Source organism: Erpetoichthys calabaricus, chromosome 7 (assembly GCF_900747795.2).
Source record: "Erpetoichthys calabaricus chromosome 7, fErpCal1.3, whole genome shotgun sequence".
Classification (NCBI taxonomy): Eukaryota; Metazoa; Chordata; class Cladistia; order Polypteriformes; family Polypteridae; genus Erpetoichthys; species Erpetoichthys calabaricus.
In genome coordinates, this window is record NC_041400.2 from 37,267,290 (window position 1) to 37,290,965 (window position 23,676).

Here is a 23,676-nt window from a genome sequence, read left to right on the forward strand (position 1 = left end):
ACTGTTTGGTAGCACACACTGTGCCTCCATTGGATTTTCTTATATGAAAATGGATTGCTAGATGGTATAAGTGGCCAGCTTTAATAACATCATTTCACACAATAGAGAGAGATGGAGGCATGCAAGCTTGTATATGCACCAAGTGAAAAAACATCAATTGACAACTTAAGAATGGTTAGAAGATTATTTTCTTCATGTATTGGAACATGGTAGTCAGAAGGACAAAGACTGTCCTGGTTATTGCCTAATAGGAAGTGGCACTTCACCATCCACTTTCTTGCCAAAAGCAAATGAGCATTAAGACCACTGGCAGAAGTGATGCCTATTAAGTCTGACCTGAAATCTTCAAAGTGCACAATGTTAGTCATCACTAAAGAGCCACATGAAAGCACTAATCTACCCTTAGTATCACGGCAGAGGGACACCCTCCCGTTCATCCGCTTTTCAAAAGAATCATGAATAATAAAACTTGCTTTCATCAAATACAAGCACCTGGCAAGAATGCTAATACTGATATTTCCCTAATGAACAGAAACAAAACAAAAAGGCCCAGTACAGTGCATCTTCATGACAAACTTTGTTTTGTTAGAAAGGTTCCCAAGTGTCACCGTCACTTTGTATTCCATGGCATACAATGCCTCTTGCTTTCACATTTTGTCTTGTAGTCTCAAGCCACATTCTTACAGAAACAAGAGTGAAGTGTGAGGCTCCTGGGAGTTTGGCAAGTCATCCTAGTGTAAGCTACACGTGCTTAGGAGGTGTAACATGCCCAGGGCTGTGCCAGTGTCGCTCACAGGCTGTCTGCAGTGCTGCTTTACTCTGGGGCTTTGCACAACTTAATGTTCATTCAGCTTTCTTAACACAGACATGAAAATGTATTTGATTTGGCCACAGATATGGGTGTAGTGAAAAGTAATAATGACTCACAGATCTAAGGCACTGGTTTCAAACCACATGCATGGTGGTTGTTCATGTGGAGTCTGCATGTTCTCCCCATGTCTCAATAGGTTTTTCTTCTGGTACTTCCAATTTCTTTCTAAATCCCTAAATGCATGTGTGTGGTGTGGGGAACACCCCGGACACAGACAGGTAGACGAGATGGTTTCAACACACACACGTTTATTTACATTATTTACATTCATCTTAGTGCACAATACCCAGTGCCACAGCACCAATCACCCCTTAAGTCCTGGCCACAACACAATGCCTTCTCCAAGTCTCTGGTCCGCTTCCACTCCTCTTCACCAAGCTTCGTCCTCTTCCACCCGAATCCTGCCCCTGACTGGTGGGAGGCGGCCCCTATTATACACCCCGGAAGGACTCCAGGTGAACCCTGAGGCTTCTGTAGCCACACCCCTGTGTGGCGGAAGCTTTAGCAGTGTAACCGGAAGTCCACCGGGTGTCCCCAATCCTCTTCCCCCCAGTACTTCCGGGTGTGGTGGAAGTACTGAGGTCCAGGGCTCCCAAGGCATCGGGGCGCCCCCTGGCAGTGACCACGGGCCCCTACAGAGTTGAGCTTCCAAGCTCTGTACCCGTGGCCCCCACAGCAACCAGGGATGACGCCCCCTCATGTTCTGGAGGAGGCACAAGCCCTCCTCCAGTCCTCCTGGGCATCCTGGCCGGGCATGAACCCCCACTGGGTACCACAGTGGTTAACTGGTAATTCCAAAATGGCAAACATGTGAGTGTGGGCTCTAGGCACAACCCCTCATGAGCTTGAAGTGAATAACAGCAAGTTTCTATTGGGACAACAGTGACTTGGATCACTAATTACAGGTGAGGCAAGGGTTGGGTTGGAGGAAGAGCTGATATAATATAGAGTGGTTAATTGGTTAATGGAGTAATTAGCTAATCAGATATGCATGTGAGATTGAGAAATCACTGCAGCTATCCCTCATTAGCAACTCTGGGTTTTGGTAGCGCAAAGCCTACACTGCTGTACAAAAGAGTTTAGGGAGAGGAAAGACAAAAACACAAGAGAAAGGAAGAAAGTCATATTTCTCATAGCCAGCAGGAGAGCCTGAGAGAGATATGTTAGATCAGGTAGAAGTCTCTGGATGGATTTGTGGGTAAAAACAAGGAGTGCCTCTTCTGAGGAGAATCATCAAGGTCTGCTGATTATTGAAGGGGCTCTAGTGTCTCACTGCGGATACTGACAGAGGTGGCAGAGAGTAGAACAGGTGGGTACAACTTATAAGTTCGTGTTTTCAGTGGGTACAGACAAAGGTGGGTGGGAAGAACCCGAGGAGACATATTGTCCTAGGCATCTTGTATCTGCTGAAGTACTGTTGAGTGTGAGAAGACGGCACGGGAGGTTAGCTGGCAAAAAACAACTATGGCTGACTGAGGTTTTACATTTTGTAATTACTTATTCTAAAAGACAGATTTTTTTACTGGAAGATATTTATTTCAGCTGCACAGTTACACTTTGTAATAAACATGCATTTCTCTACCTTTCTGCATCATAACTGTTCATGTTGTGTCTTCACTTGCCCTACTCTACCTAACCCCCCGATTATGACTATTGATGTCCCTGGAAACAGAAGAAGCCCATGGCTGTGGGCAACAGGGGCATCACCAGCTGTCTTTTGGTCTTTTGTTCATCTATTTTCTGAGTAGTTTATCCAATCTGAGTTCAAAGGGCCCAGTGCCTGTCTCAGGTGCCCACAGGCCTTGTTTATAAAACTTTGTGTGGATTCGAGTGGGAAAATGTGCATTTGCGAAAAAAACAGGAAAATGTATATGCCCCCAAAAAAATCTAATTTATAAAACCTGCTATATGCATATTTCAATACAATTTACCCTTTGTAAATCACAAACCCCTTGTAAATACGCATATGTGAACATGCCTACATTACCACCCTAAAACACGTAAATATGGAGCACGCTAAACACAATGTTGCAGAACTTCTTTGGCTAGTAGAGCAGCCTCCCACCTGATGCATTGAGACACCGCCACTTGCGTTCAAGAGTATCCGGCTATGCTCCGCAACTGAGAGTACAGATCATGCGTGGCATTATAGTGTCTCACCTCTGTGTTCTGGGAGTAAGGGAAAGGTGTAAGGCACCACAGTCTTAGTGGGCACCCACCGTTTCCTGAAACAGTTAATGACATGATTGCTGTTACAATGAATAGTACAAGCCATATGAAAATAATGAGGGCTCAGCTAGTTACCTTAACAATATGCCAGCCACCCACATACAGCATCATCATGTCTGTTAAGCCTTCTTTGCCTCTAAATAAACAAATCACGGGATAACCCATACCACTGAGCCATGACGTTTGTCAATCTCACCTTGGCATTGCAGATGACTTGTGCATTGACGTAACTGCTCAGAGTTAACAAAAGCAGCTGCATTCTTGCCAGGTGCAGTAAATTGTTCTGGGTTGGAACATTGATGCAAATTGTCTCTTTATGTTGGCAAAAACATGTTATATTGTATGTATGTGCCCCCAAACTTCACAAAAATAGGATACAGTGTTTCAATGGTTGGTTTATGGCTTCCAGCACCACGAGCATGATGGAGTGAAGTTTGGCTAAGATATTCCTGATATGCTGGATAGTCTCTTGAAAAGTGTCAACAAATACCCAATATAAACTGATGAAAAACCAAAAAAAAATCTTCAGTGCAAATAAAGCATTGGCCCTCATAAAAGTGAACTATATTTTTTACATCATATTCATCATTTTTGAGGTGTAATATGTTTGTCACATCAACACACATTATAATAATGGTTTGGTGATATGAATTATTATGTACTGTATGTGAGTCATCATTTAGCTGATTTGGCTCCCCCTCCTTACTTGATCAAGGGTGTTGTCATTTCCTAGTTTATCCAAAATGTTGCATACACCTGGGTCAGAATTGCTGTAAATATACACTTGTCCCTCCATCAAGTGTTCTTTTATAAATTCCAATGTTATGTGGGAAGTTGTGTATGCACATTTTGAGCCCCTTTAAAATATGTACACAAGCTTTACAAATGAAGCCCCAGGTCTCTTAAGATTGCTGGACTGTCCTGTTTGAATATCTGCTATAACAATTTGCTTCAGAGGATGACAGTAGGACACAGTGTCATGCTTTATTACAGTGTTGCAGTGACAAAATGTTACAGAATGAGTTAATGTACAGTGATTACACTTCAGTATTATGGTGCAAGTCTGAGAAGGTCATGACCATAACCTACATGTTTTGCTGAGGTTGTAAGGTTGAATAGAGGCGTAGTTATTCTTTATTTAGTTGGTTGACAATTGAATGGTGACACTTGATTGTACTTTATTTTGCTAGCTGACATTAGATGGTTGGCGGAGATCACATTAATGAATGTTTAGGGACAGCGATCACACTTTATTTCTACAGTTCAGGTAGACAAGTGTGGAATATCAGTGATCATATTTTAATTTTTACAGATATTTCTGCTTATCCATTAAATAAGTCTAACTAATTACAGGACAACCGCTTCTAGCAGAACTTAACAGTGGTCAAAGTAAGCAAGTCTCACAATTTCTATGCTTTAATTACAGAGTACAATGAGACAATCTATGTGTATATATCAGCAAAAACTGGAAAAATGGAAGTGATCTAAAACTTTGACTACTTTGGCAGTGGATTTTTTTCTACTACTCAACTGGTGAAGACTTGTCAATTTTAACCACTGCTACTGTGAGGCACCTATCATGCAAGCTGTTGACCCTCAGAAACCTGTGTTCTGATTCAATTATGGCTTTGGGTTTGTCAGACCTGTTTCTGTTAGAGTTTTCTTTAGTTTGCAAGTTCCTTTTGATAGTGTAGGAAGCTGTAGTCACAGACACATTGGCTTCTGTTGCACATGCAGGCATCAGGAGCATCCTACACAGATGCTTCTCAAAGCAACATGGGGGTGTACCAGGTGGATAGAACAATTTTCCTCACAATAATCACTTATCTCTTTAGACAAGAAGTAGAAGACCAGGTGAAAAATGCCTGACGTCACATCCTCCTCAAGCCCCACCTCTTCCATTTGATTAGGATAAAAAGAACAAAGCCACTAAGCTAGATGTCATTTGACCAGTAGAGACTGGGCAAACAACTTGCTCTCGTAGCCTATCCTATTTTTATTCTAACTTTCTTTGCAATTTCTCTAAAGGACAGAGCTACACTTTAATTTTCTGTCTTCATTTGTTAATTGCCTTTTTTCTGGTCACTATGATATCAATATATAGTGCAAAACTGTCCAAATAATGCTTCAGAGGCTGCAACAGCACAGTTTGTTCTAATACTGCTTTTATAGACAGAGGGTTTGTAAGTAATCAGTACAATCTGGGACACCTGCAAGAATTGTTTGCATCAACTTTCAAGGTTTAATTAAATTCAATTGATGCAGAAAGCATGAAAGTTGTTATTCTGTTACATGTTCTGTGAAAAATGCCTTTTTTGTATATTATTACTTTTCAATGTGTCGTAAACTAATTTTTTTTTTCTCTGTACATTTGTACTATTTCAGGTTAATCACTGGACTTGAATTGCTTAAATTTCAATTAAAATTGGAAAAATGGGGATGTTCTAAATGTTCTGACCACTAGTGTATATTTATTTTTAATATGATTTTATTGGCTGTTGTGATAGTCTTACTTCTAAGTGAATAACATTTATGAGAAGTGGGCATAAGACTAACTGGGTCACTTTAATGTCAATTATGAAAGAATTTGCCTATTGGCTTTCCTGGCATTCCAAGTTTTACTATTTGATTTCTGGGATTGTGCCACTGGTGTAAATTTTCAGCAAGTTGAAGGTTGGGTGGATTCCTTGATGTCGTTCGTTGTGTGATACTGAAAATTGTTGAGCACTAAAGCATAAAATGTTGTGCACACCTTGCTGGGAGCATTGGTATCCAATGGTACTCCAACCAAATTCTGCTGTATTCAAAGTAAATTCTATCAGATAACACTCACTGAGAATAATATAGAATAACAAAGAATATTAGACAGGGGATACACTGTATTCATACTTCTGACATTGAGGAGTGACACAGAAGATACTAAGTCAATTAGTGAGGATAACTTCAAGGTTGTAGCTCAACATGAGTTTGGGCAGATGGAGCTCTTGCAAAGTCAACTGTACAACTCTGAAGTGGAGCACCGAGGCGAGCAGCAGCACATTTCCTAAGGGTATAATTAGTCAACCAGAATGCTGACTTATGTTTTGGTTCAACAACTATGACTAAAAGCAATAAGATTTCTAAGCCGTGTTTGTTTCTTGATTTTATACTGTCTGGATAACTGTCTGTCTGCCTGCCTGAAGTGCACATATTATGCTTATAGTGCCAACCACCCAAGGGCACAACAGCAGCCAGTTATTACTTTTTGCTTAAACCATTTCCCATCCACCCCTTTTCTGATTAGTCATTAAAGATATGAGTAGCCTGTGGTGGGCTGGCGCCCTGCCCGGGGTTTGTTTCCTGCCTTGCGCCCTGTGTTGGCTGGGATTGGCTCCAGCAGATCCCTGTGACCCTGTAGTTAGGATATAGTGGGTTGGATAATGGATGGATGGATGGATGGATACGAATAGCAGCACTATGCACACCATTCACAGAAAGTGCTTCTTCTTCAAGCACTCATATTTGCATGTATGCATTAAATGATGAGGCATTTGTTATTTCATTCAAACATTTTATAGACCACTTACTTCAATGCAGGTTTCTCTTAGGCCAAAAGCAGTACCCAACCCTGGACAGTTCTCCAGTCCAGCACAAGGTATGCTCATGCATACACTCTTATTTGGGGTAGACTAGGCCAGTTACCAATCAGTCTAACCTGCACATCTTTGGGATGTGGGTGGAAAACACAACAAAAAGAGAAAAAAAAAACAAACAAGAAACAAGGAGTATGTTCAAACTCCACAAAGAAAGTGACTTGTTCAGATTTTGAATTTCAGACTGTGGAGTATTTAGTCAATCACTACGTCAACCCCTTTATGCAATGCTGTATGAAAATATCAGCACTCTCTCTGTCTCCCTTTGCTTGTTTTCTATCAGTCAGCAATGAACAGACTTCCATTGCTTCAAATCAATTTAACTGACAACAGGGGACTCCAAACAAAGGTGCAGAAACATCTCAACGATGATCTATAGAAAGAATGCACCTGAGCGGAATTTCAAATGTCATAGAAAAGGGCTGTCTTAATACATGCGTTAATGTGATATATCAGTTTTTCATTTTTAATAAATTTGAAAAATGTGGGGAAAAAATAAACTTCAATGATGTTAGCACAAGACTGCAACATATTAAAATGTGAAAAAAGTTAAGGTGTCTGAATACTTTCTGAATCCACTGTGAACTGAATTGAACTGGGGCCAGTCTATAAAAAGGCACATCCACACAGAAGGGATTTAAACCCAGTCTGCCAGAGCTTTGAGATAAAAGAATTAATTACTGCACCACCCTGGCACATAATCTCTATTGTGTTTGTGCAAGAATGCCAAATATAAGACCATTAACAACAATATACATTAATGCTAAAATTATATGAACTCAGAAAAGTATTGGAGAAAGCAATTAGGTATCATATTCAATGGTTATTTCACATTGCAACTTTAACACTAAAGCTTTGTTATTCTGTTTACACTTTATTAGAAAATTAGAAAAATTAAAAATTTCACACATGCTCCAAGTAGAGATAATAAAAATGTGCATGAGTGGGCCCTGCAATAGACTGGCATCCAATCCAGAGTTGGTTTCTGCCAGAAAAGGATCTAGCCTCTGTGACCCCAAAATGGATTAAACCAGTTGTGATGATGTTACATTATTTTTAGTCTGAAACACAGCAGCATAGATGAACACCTCTGCACCTTTATTACAGCACATATTTAACAATCTACTCAAGCTAGCTTTTCCTGCTGTGAAGATATTGCATAATGTTGTTCTGAATAATGAGCTATAGCTCACAAGTGAATGTTAGCCACCCCCACCTCCACCTCACTCCCCCCACTTCCAAATTGCCCATTATGCTGTCATTGTAATAGCAACAAAAAAGGCTTCCACACAAAACAAGGCTTTTTGTTAAAATGCAACTAACCTGTCAAAAAGCTCGCCTCCTGTGACAAGTTCCAGCACCAGACTGATCTCTGTGGGAGTCTCAAATATTTCTTTCAGTTTAATCTGAAAACAGAAACACATTTAGCATTTTAGTAAAGCATAATACATACAGCACGAAAATGTGCCAGAATATGGCTTCAGCACAGCTGGCTGGCATCAGGTCTGAATGAAAATGAGAACACCCTAGACATATTGTATGGTAAATTATTAGTAATTGTATTGCTTGGTTAGGGGAGCCTGTGTTTGGGACTTAGCATGACCTCTAAAAGTGTAGTTTGCAGGTACTTCCCTGTGCCTCTGTGAGTTTTTTTTCTTAGCTTTCATTCCACACCTGTAAGATGTGTACCAGGTGACTCCAGACTAGCCTACTGTGGGTGAAAGTGTGCCCTTTGAAGGGCTGGCACCCATCAAGGGTTTACTGCTGACTTCCTTCAACTTCGAACAAGAATAAACAGATTCTGAAAACAGAACTATCAATGGTACAAGTTAAAATGATTTGATTTATGAGATTTATTTTATTTTATATGAATATTTAATAACACAAAATTTGACACAACTCAGATAGGATTTGGAAACGTCAGTGATTAAAGGGTTATAGGTTTATGGAAAATGCTCTTCAACTTTCTAAAATTATAATTTTTCCTGTTTAATTGTCAAATTAAAATTATTCAAACTGAAGGAAGGTGAATTGAAGTTGAAAGAATGATAATTGAACCCAGTACTTCAACTACAGCAAGAGAAGAACACAACTCTAACCATTATGTAGACTGTGACGGCCAGCATTGTGTTCATTAATTAGCTGTTTATTTAGCCCTGCAATTAAAGTTGATGATTCAACGACCTTTCTGAACCGCCACTAGCTGCACACCAGGAGCTTTATCCATCTCTCCTCACTAACAAGCAGTTCCAAACTCTGCACTTATTACATTTCTTAATGGCAAAAACATTAAGCCCCAGTTAAAGGTGAAGTCTAAATGAGTAGAACTGATAAGCTGCATCATTTAAATGAACTCAATACACCCTCTTCTACCAACTATATTACCTATTTAACTTTTGATAGTGTGACTGCAGGGGCTGCTATCAAAGTGTCTTGAACCACAAAATGAACCAAGGAGACCAAAGTAATAAAATATAGATAGTGTTTACTATATTACAGATAAACACAAGGAAAGGAACACAGACGAGTTAGCAGAAGGCAAAGTAACAAAGCAAAAATAAAACCCTACACCTCCTACGCCTTTCTGCACCAGTGCAGAATGCCTGTGTCTCTGGTTGGAGGTCTGTCCACTTGCTTTCTCTCTCCCTCTTTCTCCTCCACTTCAACAACTGAATTGCCAATGTGCAGTTTTAAATCCAAATCTTAGGAGTAATTACAAGGTAATTATCAAGACTACTTTAAGAGTCATATATATCCTCAGGAAGCCCTGTGGTTGCCTCCCCAGAGCTCCCCTTGCAGTCCCAGGTGCTGCTACAATGCTGAGACCTTGGACAATGTTGAAGAACTAAACAACTTTGAAGGACTAACCAATGCAGGAGACCCCTGATGCTCTCAAGTGGTCTGGGGGAACTTGCTCACTCTTTCTGTTACTCAAATGCCCATACTGCTCTTTAAGCAAATGGGGACACACAGTCATTCAAGTACTTCTTATCTCTATTAAACTTAACATGGCTCATCTCAATATAACTTCCAGAATATGAGCCAACCTTCATTATTATTATCATGGATCCTTTTTTAGCATAAACAATACCTAACTTGTAGTATGATCACTTTAGTGCTTCGTGAAGTTTTATAATTGTGTAAATTTGCATGGCTAGGCAGGCCTGCTGTCTTGTCTTTCATTCAGGCTTCCCTTCTGTGCTGCAGCACATCTTTGCTGGTTTGGCAATTGATCACACTTGCCTAATTCAATGCAGTCTTAGTAGTAATAATAGTGGTAGCAGTCACATGTACAGAGTACCTAAATTTGTACTTGGATGACCGACCAACATGCAGCACAATGCCTCTCTCCAATGTATCAATAAATAAGTTATTTGTGATTTCTAACAACACAATTCTGCTCAGCTGAGGTAAGTTTACAGAATGAATAAGCACATGGAGAAATGTTGGGATAGTATTGACTTCTGTGCTAACACATAAAGTATCTAGTTCAACTTTGAAAAGTAGAAAGCCAATGTAAATACTGATTGCTGATTAAAGTGAATTAAAAACAAAGTGAACATGAACAGTCCAAGAATATGTTTTTTTAGAATTTTTTGTAGAAGTGATCAGCAAAATAACGGAGTCCAGCAGTACCTAGCCAGTATACTAGGACTCCACTTGTCTTGGTAACACCTTTCAGCATTGCAAATGTCCTGATGAAATCACCCACCATGTTCATCATTGACCACCCTAAGGTCTACAGGAAAAAAAGTCCAAGAAATGAATCTTCAATGGCACTGCACCAATTCTTTGGTGAAACCTGAAGAGTTCACTCACTATTTCAGGATAGTTTTCAGCCTTATGATTTCCAAATAAGTTTTTTCAGACACTTTTGAAGCTCTGTTAACCATCTTTCTGAACTTCACTCAACTCTTCTTCAAATTTCCTATTTTGTAACACTGACCTGAAGACCTAAAAAAGTCTTCCTTAATCTTGGCATCACTGATCCAAGGAAATTATTTCTCAAGTACATAAATTGTGCTTGTGTTTTACCCATTGCTTTAAAAAGTTTTCATAAGTCTAAGTTTGATATGTAGAGGAGAAAAATCAACTTTCTTAGGTTTCAACAAGTAGGCTGTTTACAACTTTTTTCTTTCCTGCTACAAGTGAGGCACATTTTGGCCACTGTTTCTGAACATAGTGATTTTTCTTGTCCCTGTTGTCCCAATCACGCAAAAAACAGGAGGATATGGTGTAACCAAGCTGCAAACCACACCAAGAAAGTGCAGTCTCCTATAGATCTCCACAGATACTTTACTTATATTTGTGATACTGACTGTTATCCACGATTAGCTTCAAAACACAACCATATTTGTTGTAATGAAGCTACAAGCCAAATAAAAGTGCAATCACTTTAGATCTTCACAGATATCCCGCTTAAAGTTCTGATACTAAATATTTTCTAACACAAACTTCACATTCTCATAGAACTATGTCATGGTAGTAGCATGTGCTCTAGGTACAGAAGGGAATTTATTTCCATTATGGAGAAGGACAGTTTTCATGCTGACTTTTGAGGAGTCAATGAACTAGTGCCACTCATCCATATTATGTTCACAGCTAAGAGTTTCCAGAACAGGATTTTTTTAATTTAATAGTGATTAATATTTGAAAACATTTTCTACTTATTTATATTTTTGTCTGGCAAAGACACTAAATGTTGATAATATGAAGGTGGTGTTACAAGAAGACTAAGCTTGATAGAAAATATCTAACTTCATATTTGGATTCATCGTTGATTCATCATATGCTTAGATCACCCATCACAATCCTTGGAACAAAAGTGTTGTTGCACAGTGTAACTGGTGTATTAATTTGGTACAATCATCATTTGTTGGTGTGACGTTTGTGACCTTTGACCACATTCCTTATGCTACAGGGTAGCCCCAACCACAATATGAAAAAAGATGTAAAATTTAACATCTTTTCTGCAAGTTGTTTTAGCTTGAATATTGGACACAGTTTATGATGTTGCCCAAGCCAGTGACCAACTAGTTGTACATTTTACCAGCTACACTAGATTTTTTGAGACCATGGAAGTATGTTGACCAGTCCAGAATCATAAATATCTAGAACCTGGTGATCTGTATGTATAATTGCATGGAGAATAGTTTTAAAACTCTTTATTCCTTGTCAATGATCAGCTTCTGTTGAGGTGTTGAAAACCTAGAAAGTCTGAACACTCAATTCTTTCCACTTAGTCTTTTCTCTCCAATACAACTGTGTACATGTTTTACAGAGCTGAAATTTAATTCCCAATGTACTCATAAATCAGTATGAGCACTAGGAAATTATGATTCAATTAGAGACACTTTACTGAACATCATATTTATGGCTACTGTGATCCTGACATTAACTCAGGGTTGCATGTTTACAAACAATATTAAACTGACCTTGTCAGTTCAAGTCCTTCATGAGGTTTGAGTTTCTAAATAGCAGCCTTGTTTTATAGAATTTCACAGACCTTTTTCTACAAGATTCATGCAACTGAATATTAAGATAAGATTACATTTGGAAAAAAAATGTAAAGGCAGGGAAGTGTATTTGTAGTATACTTACTATATTTGGATGTGAAAGCCGGAGCAAAACTCCAATTTCAGTACGAACGATCTTCTTGTCCACCTAGAAAACAAAAGAATAATTTAGTGCACATGAACTGAAATTTCAGTACGAACAATATTCTGGTCCACCTAGAAAACAAAAGAATAATTTAGTGCACATGAACTGAAAATTCTATGAAAGGATTACCAAAACTGGGCAGAATTGAAAAGACTTTGCACAGCATACATAGAAAGGACCACAAGGCAATCAGGCAGCAAAATTTTGGAGTTGTGAGGGCAAACACAGAGGTGTGGGTAAACTATAAGTGTGAGAGTAGGAACAAATCCCCATGACATAGCACTCAATGTTCAAGGCTTGCTAAGGCATTGCCCAACGATATAGCAAAGTAGGAAAAACAAACAATGAATCCTAGATAGAAAAACTTTCAGGGAAGAGAAAAACTGAAGAAACTGGATGGGTCCAGCAAAAATCAAATCTTACTTAGTGCCTTAGCATCTGTGTAACTCAACATTACAATACTGTGACATACTACAGTATTAATAAAAATCCTTTGATTTGCACAACTGCTTATCCATGTAATTGACTTAACCAGTCATGGAAATATTACTATGTCTAATCCTTAACTATAACTTTTAGAAACTTCCTTAACACATTTAAACTTTAAATATTTAGAGATTATCTTTGGGTATTCAAAGCTGTTGAAATATTTAGCAAAGGAAATCATATACTTGTGTCAAGGCACTGAACAGCAAATTTGGCAGTCTAGTGAACAAAGAACATATTGATCTGGAATGAGTATTTTTTTTAAACAGCAGCGGTGAAGAAAAAGACAAGATGATAGTGAAGGCGAGAATAGCAAGGTTCATAACAGCTTAATCTGGCATCTATATAGTACAAGACCAAGGCAAGATGAAGTTAAATGTCTAAAGTTTTCACTGTGACTTGATTTTTTTGTATAAGTCTTTAAATATTTAAATTTCAGAAGAATGAAAACATCAGACCCCTTTTTTATATAACAAGGTGGGAACTGACATCAAGCACTGGCACACCCACACTTAGCAATAGTAGCTGCGAGCCTGCCAACCAACATGACAACTAAAACACACCTGACATTGGTACAATGCTCAAAATGCAAATACATGACCTAACTAAGTTAAAAACAAAGCAAGCAAACCACAGAAGATGACTTTAAACACTTGCAGAATCTGACAGATGTAGATACAATCAATATGGAGGCTGATGGCGATCTGATATGCCAGGTTTCTGTTGTTCCTGGAATAGCATCTGCATTGTTAGTGCAGGAGACTACGGATAGGACAGTCCCTTTCAGCTAGTGAGCTTTAAACTCAGCCTCTGATATAATAAACTAGGACGTGCATTAATTAAAAAAGAGCCTTCCTTGGCCATTCACAAAAATGTGTATAACCTTCTAACCTGTACTCATTTAACTTTCTAAGGTGACCAACATTTTTTTTAATCCATTACTGAAAACTGCAAAATTATTTGCAATTACATTTCAGTCAATTTCTTTACCTCTAAATACCTTAATGCCTTTATTGAGTTTATTCTTATATAGCATACAGTAATCCCTCCTCCATCGCGGGGGTTGCGTTCCAGAGCCACCCGCGAAATAAGAAAATCCGCGAAGTAGAAACCATATGTTTATATGGTTATTTTTATATTGTTATGCTTGGGTCACAGATTTGCGCAGAAACACAGGAGGTTGTAGAGAGACAGGAACGTTATTCAAACACTGCAAACAAACATTTGTCTCTTTTTCAAAAGTTTAAACTGTGCTCCATGACAAGACAGAGATGACAGTTCCGTTTCACAATTAAAAGAATGCAAACATATCTTCCTCTTCAAAGGAGTGCGTGTCAGGAGCAGTGACTGTCACAGAGATAGAGAGAAAAGCAAACAAATCAATAGGGCTGTTTGGCTTAAGTATGCGAAGCACCGCGGCACAAAGCTGTTGAAGGCGGCAGCTCACACCCCCTCCGTCAGGAGCAGGGAGAGAGAGAGAGAGACAGAGTTTGTTTTTCAAGCACAAATCAATACGTGCCCTTCGAGCTTTTAAGTATGCGAAGCACCGTGCAGCATGTCGTTTCAGGAAGGAGCTGCACAAAAGATAGCAACGTGAAGATAATCTTTCAGCATTTTTAGACGAGCGTCCGTATCATCTAGGTGTGCGAACAGCCCCCCTGCTCAATCCCCCTACGTCAGGATCAGAGAAAGTCAGCGCAAGAGAAAGAGAAAAGTAAGCTGGGTAGCTTCTCAGCCATCTGCCAATAGCGTCCCTTGTATGAAATCAACTGGACAAACCAACTGAGGAAGCATGTACCAGAAATTAAAAGACCCATTGTCCGCAGAAACCCGCGAAGCAGCGAAAAATCCGCGATATATATTTAAATATGCTTACATATAAAATCCACGATGGAGTGAAGCCGCGAAAGGCGAAGCGCGATATAGCGAGGGATTACTGTACTTTACAAATCCAGAGCACTGAACAAATTTGTAAATATACATATCATTCTCAATTCTGCTTGGTTCAGTTGCAGAGGTGCTGGAGCCCATCCTGGCCGCATCGGATGGGTCGCTATTCCATCATAAGCCATATGCACCCACACATACTGACATGGGGCTAGTTTACAGTCAGCAGTTTGCGTAACATGCTTATTTTGGATGCAAGAGGAGTGTCACTTCATTGCTGGGCCCACTTATGTATACTCACATGCTGATATATACTGTATATGGGGCAAAACTTGAATTACAAATTTATCTAAGAGAAATCTTAGCGATGTGAGAGGTGAAATGATAGTACTGTATAGTTAAAATAAAAAACAAAACGACATGCCATTAAACAAAAATGACAGTAGTGAACAATAATTGGACATTGAAAAAACAAGTGATGTAAATATCAAAGAAAATAATTTGAAACTTAGGCATATAGTGAGCCAAATACCAATAATAAAGTGCCTAAATATTACACAATAAAGTATAAATATGTTAAGCTGAGGTCTGAAAGCGACAGAGAGGGGAAAAATACAATTTCATTTTACAGCCAGCTATCTAGACTAAGTTAAATGGCAATGAAATTGGCAAAATATGACAAAGATTTGAAAGGTCAGAAGAAACAATTTGATCAAAATGATAGTAATTTCCAGACTTTATCGAATATTTTCACAGTGCTCTCAACTAGACTACCTTTGGCAAGGTTGGGAAAGAGACCTCTCCATCAATAACTCAGACAAGAGTGGATGGAATATGATAATACCCAACATTCATTCCTCTTGAATTTGTACAAAACACACTGTAATTCAGCGAATAATTGCACACTGGACCCAACTATCCATTAAAATTATCTAAAATATATCAGGAATTGCACCCTAATAATGAAAGATGTCAGGCTGCTCCAGCCTCACTCAGGCATAAGTTTTGGGAATTCCAAAAGAAAAGATGTTTTCTTATCTATCAGGCAGTATAGAATTTATGAACATTACAGTTTCTCTTAAAGCAGTGTTTGGAGTTATCTCAGACAAGATTAGACTATCTGGTGGTAAACTGACCACTATTTTCTATACTACATTATTTGTTTGTTAACTAATTCTGCTCAATTGGAAGAATCCCAATTCACCATCAATACCTCAATGGGAAAATTATATTCTAAAACTAGAAAAAAATCTAATTTTCTTTGCCTGGAACTTTGCAGAGCTTCTTTATAATGTGACAGTGAGGACTTTAGTAACAGCTAATCACATCAGGTATAACTGTTAAAAAAAGAGTAGTAAAGTCTGTTATAATGAAATATGGAGTCTTCAGACTTGACTTAAATCCTGACATTAAAAGGGTCCTCACTAGTAGGTAGGTCAATTTAGAGTTTGGCACATCTTCACAAAGGCCTACCAAGAGAACTTACTGTATCACCAGATAATTTATTGTATCATTACCAACCAGTCACTACTAATGGTATTATTTTATACTTCTAGGTTTATTCACTTTTGGGACTAAAAATGGAGCTTAAACTTATGGTCCCAATCAGGGCGCTAAATGCAACCATGGGAATATTTCACCTCTAATCTATTGAAAAATTACTTAAAGGCCTAGATGTTCATGCCTGCCTCAGAGCAGCTTGACCTTTTGTAAAAAGTACAGGGTCAAGGATATGATGGGACACTGCAGTAGACATCTATGGCTGGGAAATTCTAGTTCAGGAGATCTCCATTTCTAATTAATAACTGTCATTTTCTTCCCATCAAGTGGTGAAAATAGCGGGCTTGTTGACCAATACACAGTATAGGGCCTGGAGAATCTCATTCCCACCATCTCTCTGTCCCACTGTCTTCCTGGGAACTTATAAATTATATTTCTGGCACAGGGCTAAATGACAGATTCTTCAAAAGAAACTTGGGTAATGACTACAAAAATAATAAACGCTTGCTAATTTTCCCAGATGTTATTCTTATCTATCAAATCAGCCAGACACCATAATTATTCTTTACAGATTTTTGTTCTGAAACAGACAAATTCCTGAGTTTTACCTTGAGCTGTACCAGTACTCAGTTTATCATACTGTCAGACAGGGCAGGAGTTACATATTAAATATCATTTTTCTAATCAATGAGACAGCACAACAAATGACAGTAATGGAATAAAAATTCCCCTCAATTTGAGAAATTAATACATTCCACTGCATCTCTTCTTACCTGCGCAAAATCTTTTAACTTTCTAGGAACCATCTTCTCTGTGCCACTAACACTGTGAAATGTGACTTTCCAAACACAGCTAAATTATCTTCCAACCTCCTTACTTAAGAGATTCATGTTGACACTTAAATGAGTATCACATTGCTCAACATGTTGTCATGGGGTATGTCAGATTTTGATTGATCTCAATCACTGGACCATGTCAATCTAAACAACTGAAAAACGCTGCATATGTCACATTTACCAATTGACCTTCAAGCGCAGTCATGCTTGCCAGTTTATCTGAAAGACAACAGCATGCTGCCTGATACAGCCAGTGCAGTACAAAGAGTTAACAGTTATGACAAGTTCATCTGCAATCTCTGCCCCCTTTTTATTTTTTCCAATCTAATGCATTATGCAAAACACAAGACATCAGACAGATAAGCTTTCCTTCTGTTTTTGAAGTCGAACAAACACATTCCTTACTCCACTTCAGTTTATTAAACGCATTGCACTTCCAGAGAAGCATGCATTGGGGTTAGCCAATGATAACCCAAACCCTAAGTCTAACCCTCTCATGCACACAGACCCCACCCCTACGACTAAAGACAAAATCAAACGCAGTCCTGGACTAGTTGAGGTGAGTTGCTGAGCATATCACATTGTGTTACGACTTCATAGGAGCATGCTTCCAGCTCACTAAGATTATATAAATATTGCTGAAAAAGTCACATAATGTGACATGGGCTTAAGGTGAAAAAGACAGATCACAACATTTTCTAGAGAACTTGCAGGCCCTACCAGGTTCACTGAGATATGATCCCAATGCAGTTTTCTATGCTGTGGTGCGCTGGTCCAGTAACATCAATTCAAGAGAGGCCCACTAAATTAACAAGCTAATTAAAAGTGTAATCTTAATTATGGAACAAACTCTGGACAGCATGAAGGTAGTAGAAAAGAGGAGAATTAAAAGTAAACTGAGTACCATTATGAACAATGCTGCACATGCAAGCTCTGCTGTGTGTGAATATTTTTTTATACTGTATATATATCCATCCATCCATCCATTTTCCAACCCGCTGAATCCGAACACAGGGTCACGGGGGTCTGCTGGAGCCAATCCCAGCCAACACAGGGCACAAGGCAGGGAACCAATCCTGGGCAGGGTGCCAACCCACCGCAGGACACACACAAACACACCCACACACCAAGCACACACTAGGGCCAATTTAGAATCGCCAATCCACCTAACCAGCATGTCTTTGGACTGTGGGAGGAAACCGGAGCGCCCGGAGGAAACCCATGCAGACACGGGGAGAACATGCAAACTCCACGCAGGGAGGACCCGGGAAGCGAACCCGGGTCCCCAGGTCTCCCAACTGCGAGGCAGCAGCGCTACCCACTGCGCCACCGTGCCGCCCACTGTATATATATATATACTGTATATATATATATACTGTGTGTGTATATATATATATATATATATATATATATATATATATATACACACACACACATACAGTATATAAACACCACTGGTCAAAAGTTTAAGAACAACTCATCCTTTTCAGATTTTATGGAAATACACAAGAACAAACAATGGCAAATAAAAATAAAGAATGATTAAGTGTACCTAGCTTTATTAAAATATTTGATTTATCAAAGTAGCCACCTTTTGCTGATATAATAAACATATTGCCAGTCACTCTGTGCAAATCACCAGCTCTGCATCCCCAGACCATCACACTTCCTCTTCTATGTTTGACAGTTAGTGTCACACACTGAGGACTGTTTTTCACCAAATCGATGGCATACAAACAACCTGCGTGATGAACCAATGTTTTTAAATTTTGATTCATCTGTCAATAAAATGTTCTTCCAGTTTGCAGTAGTCCACAGCTGGTATTTCAAGACTCTGTTTTGTCCTTCAAGGAATGGCTTAAAGGGCGGCTGGCTTACTGCCACTCTCCCTGTCAAATTTACAGCACAAAGTGTTCTCTTCACAGTAGAAACTAAGACTTGGTTTTTTTCGATCACTAGTAAGCTGTGCTTGAAGCTGTTGTGCTGTGAGATACCTATCACATAAGCTGGTGACCCTCAGAAACTTGTCTTCTGGTATGGTTGTGACTTTGTGTCTGGCAGATCTCTTCCTATCAGAGTTTCTTCCAGTTTCCAATTGCCTTTGGATTGTGTAGGGCACGGTACCTACTGACACCTTGACTTATTTTTTTGTAATTTCTCTAAATGAAAGGCCTACACTTCGAAGGGTAGTAATGCTTTATCTTGTTTCATTTGTTTGTTGACATTTTCTTGCCATTACCACTGGAAAGTACAACTTTCTACAGAGTAATATTGTTCTCATAGTACTTCAGAGGGTGTAGTAACACAGTCTGTCCCAACTATACTTTAAGACAGAGGGGTTTTAAGTCATCAACCTTAGTTGGGACATCTGTGCAAATTGTTTGCTTCAACTTGCAAGGCTTAAATTACATCTGTAGGTTGTAACCTATTATTTGTTCCATGATGAAGGCCCATTTGCATTATTGTGGAATTTCCTTTTTTCAGGTTTGCTAACCTAAACTTTAAATTTAAACCTCTGGCAGTTTATTGTTTAGCAGTTCACTATTTAGATCATTTACTGCATTTCAACTGACTAAATTTTAAGAAACACTGGGAAAACTAAGGTAGTGAATATGTGCGTGTGTCAGCCAGCCAGCCAGCCATTTTCCAACCCGCTACATCCTAACTCAGGGTCACGGGGGTCTGCTGGAGCCAATCCCAGCCAACAAAGGGCACAAGACAGGAACAAATCCCCAGGCAGGGTGCCAGCCCACTGCAGGGCACACACCAGCACACACTAGGGACAATTCAGGATCGCCAATGAACCTAACCTGCATGTCTTTGGACTGTGGGAGGAAACCGGAGCACCCGGAGGAAACCCACGCAGACACTGGGAGAACATTCAAACTCCACGCAGGGAGGACCCGGGAAGCGAACCAAGGTCTCCTTACTGTGAGGCAGCAGCGCTACCACTGTGCCACCGTGCTTCTCCTGTGTGTGTGTATACAGTATATTTATTTGTTTCATCAGTTACTGTTATTAATTTAATCAATTATTACATTTAGTTAATCTTGCTATTGAGCAATAAACTCTCTTATTCTGTTCCTTAAAAAATACTCCATCCAAAAACAATAATTTTTGTATGGATATCATTATTATTATTATTTCTGATAAAATGAACTTTAATGGAGAACAAGCATGATCAACACAGGCAAATTAATCATATTCGTAGAAATGACTTTTGTTATATAATCCAAATGTTACATGTCCAGTCGTCCTCAGCACAAATAGTATCAATTTGCAATTGATGGAACTAAAATGTAACCAGAATGAGTCAGACAGACCAAGAGATGAAAACAGAAACAGAAATACTGTCAGTGATCATAATCAAATAAAGAGATAGCATTTCCACAAGGCCCAATATGTCTACCAGATAAATAATTCCCAAAAATTATACAAAAGTCCTTCATAGTTTAATCACAATCTTGAACAAGGAGCCTATAGTGTCACAGGCCACCTATAAGTGTCATACTAGTAGATCAGGACTGATCAGGACCAAGGGTGGCCAAGGCAGAGTCAAGGATAAGGCAGATGTTAAAAGAAAAATGCAAGCTGTTTTATTAAATCAGTTCATTTAAAAACAGCCCAAGTGCAGATATATATACAGTGAAAAGAAAGAAAAACAGAAATTATCTCAATTATCAAAATACTTCACCAGTATTAAAAAAAAAAAAAAAAAAGACGACAATCCAAACAAAAACAATAAGCCACTTACCCTATAAAAATATAAAAACACAGACTTGGGTAAAATACGGTTGAGAAAGTAATAACTAAAACAAAGGTTCCGTATCAGCTGACACAAAAAAATGACAAAGCTCCTCAACACCCTTAACATCACTGGCTAAATAGGAGTATTTTAGTGGTCTTAAAAGAGCCAGGCACTGAGCCACCTAGCCCCTCTTCTGCTAAGGTGTGTTCTGCTCACTAGCTAATTCCATCAAATCACCCCTGCTGGACAGCTCTTGGAGAATTGTATTAGAAAGTGCCACTTTCCCCACTGACTACCCTGAAACTGGACGAAACTAATTACATCCTTGATGGGGAAATGACATGCTGATAAAACACTACACAATCACAAAAATGTCTCAACAAATTCAATCCACACCAAAAATCAAACCTTTAAAAGCAAATCGACAAAGTCTTTAAAGTGAAAACCAATGAAACCGAGAAACCAAATATTAATTAGATCAAACACAAACCTGCACTTTCCAAGCTTTTCCTTCCCAGCTCCCTACGCTCTATGTCCGCATGAAACATAGGCGTCATGTTTAAATTATTTGCCATCTAGCACAAATATTAGGGCACAAGTGGCCACCATGAGCAACATGTTGCAAAGACATTTTATGGTAAGTGCCGTGCTTAACTCCCCAACACCTTTCACCAGAAAGAAAAAAAAATTGCTATTAAAGTGTTCAGTTTAACAATTAGACATGCTAATGTGTGCTGCGCGAAGGCTGCTTCATCTGCTTGGCAATGTATAGAGTTTGAGGATGCTCATCGCCTGTTTTTCCGGGTGGGGTTGACGTGGCAACCAGGATCTGCGTATCAGCCACATCTACCAACAGTGCCAATGCCCATAAAAAACAAAATGAAGACATGCAGCACTTAAAAAATAATGATTAACCTTAATAGAAGGTTAAGTGTCTGTGTGTTCATCCGGTTGCTGTGTCTCTGTTATTCCAAAAATGGCATATCACAAACATTTTTAGTAATTGTATTTGTCATTCCAATAGGTGGCGCATTACAAACATTAACACTGTTTTTGCGTATTGTATAGTGCACTGCAAAACTTAATGCTGAGGTCTCCTAATTTAAAATAATTCAAGAATATTACAAATATGACTCATGGATCAGGTAAAATTACATTAAGAAAAAAATATCTACAGTATATTTCATAATAATTGATAAATAAACCAATTCCAGAAAATGCCCTTGTACACAAGAAAGAAAAGTGTTTTCAAGTTCAGTTCAATTTAATTCAGTTTAGTTTTGTACAGCTGATTGCACTGACTAAAGGCTCAGAGTGCTGTCAAGTTCACAGTAAAAATACAATTGCAAAGGTTACAATTGTTAATTCCATAATGCATACTGATAAGGATAAGATTTTTTGGCAATCCTCCGAATACCAGTCCCAAATTATTTAACAACTCTTTTCCTATCGAGTGGACAATATTTAGGAGCGGGAGCAATAAGGTTAGTTATAACCAGCTTACTTATTTAAAAATATAGGTTGCATCATGACGTCGACCTTTCAGTGGCGCAACTGCCACAAACGCAATCTTTTCGGCAATTATATGCATTTGCTCAGCGATAACTACAACATTTAGTTGTTCCGTGTTGAACCGTTACCACTAAGAGACGTTGCAGCTGTTGTGCTGGAATTAATAAAAAATATTGGAAATACATCTTATTGTCTTGCAATAAATGTTTTTTCGCGGCTTTCAGTGTAGTATTGTCCACTCGATAGGAAAAGAGTTGTTAAATAATTTGGGACCGGTATTCCGAAGATTTGCGGATTTTTTTAAACACTGAAAAAAAGAAAGCAGTTCCAAACTAATTTCCATAAATGGAACCTAATAACACTTAATGGGAGAGTTTCCAGTTTCCTCGCAGCACAGCTCTGGATAAATGTGTATGGAAAATAAATGGATGGATGTATGGGACCTAACAAAATCTTTCCATTAACATTATTGTTTAACCATCTCCAGTTGACAATTGAGAATGTGAAAAACATCCCTGGAGAAAAATAAACCTCTGGGCTATCCATGGCCAGTTATAACGGAAAAAGTGAAAAGAAACGGTTAGAAACAGTCAGCATCCTGGGGACCTCAGCTAAATGGTTGCCCAACCCATTCTAGACATTCCACAATATAGCCATCCAGTATGACAATGGAATCTTCCCATCCTTTGATTCTAATGCCCCAAGCATCTCAGATGTCTCCCCATGGACAGGAAAGCAGCTTGAAAGTAGAACAGTGGCATGAAGTGCCACAGCAGGGCACCGAGAAGAGTTACAGAATAGAGGAAGGCTTCAGAATGGAATGAAGCATCTGAACTAAAGACCTGCCTCCCCCTTCATTCGATGGTCATTAAAACACAAATGCAGTACTTCCAGTGCCATTCATTGGCAGTTTGGGAAACTGCACCTGTGAATTGGCTTTCTACTTTGAGGCAGCTCATAAATGCACAAAATACTAGATATACTTTCTACATAATAATGTTTCCCCTTGCACTTCTTTAACTCTCAATCTCTAATTGTACACCTTTCTTAGACCAAGCTCTGCAATGTTAATATAAAATCAAACACCATGTCAGCCAATGAACGGGTTATTACTAAGCAGGCTCCACTTTCTTTAATGACAGGATTTTCCAGAAGTGGATTACATTAAAAAATTTTAGCTAAAATTCATGTGTTTGGGACATTGTGAAAACGTGACTGGGTACCTAATGTTTAGATTATGCAACACAAGTAGTTTGAGATTTTTTTTTTCATGTACATTATGACAATGTTTGCAATTTTTCAGCGTGAATCCTT

The 23,676-nt window shown here is 38.8% G+C and overlaps 1 protein-coding gene across 1 annotated transcript in view; it reads right to left on the reverse strand.

Annotated features, from left to right (window-relative positions):
• Window positions 1–23,676, reverse strand: part of camk4 (calcium/calmodulin-dependent protein kinase IV) — a 338,550-nt gene that overhangs the window by 100,377 nt on the left and 214,497 nt on the right. Inside the window, exons 3-4 of the mRNA XM_051929598.1 lie at window positions 12,334–12,396; window positions 8,056–8,138 (exon numbers count right to left, since the gene is read on the reverse strand). Of these exons, the coding sequence (XP_051785558.1) occupies window positions 8,056–8,138; window positions 12,334–12,396 (146 nt within the window). The remainder of the gene's footprint in view (window positions 1–8,055; window positions 8,139–12,333; window positions 12,397–23,676) is intronic.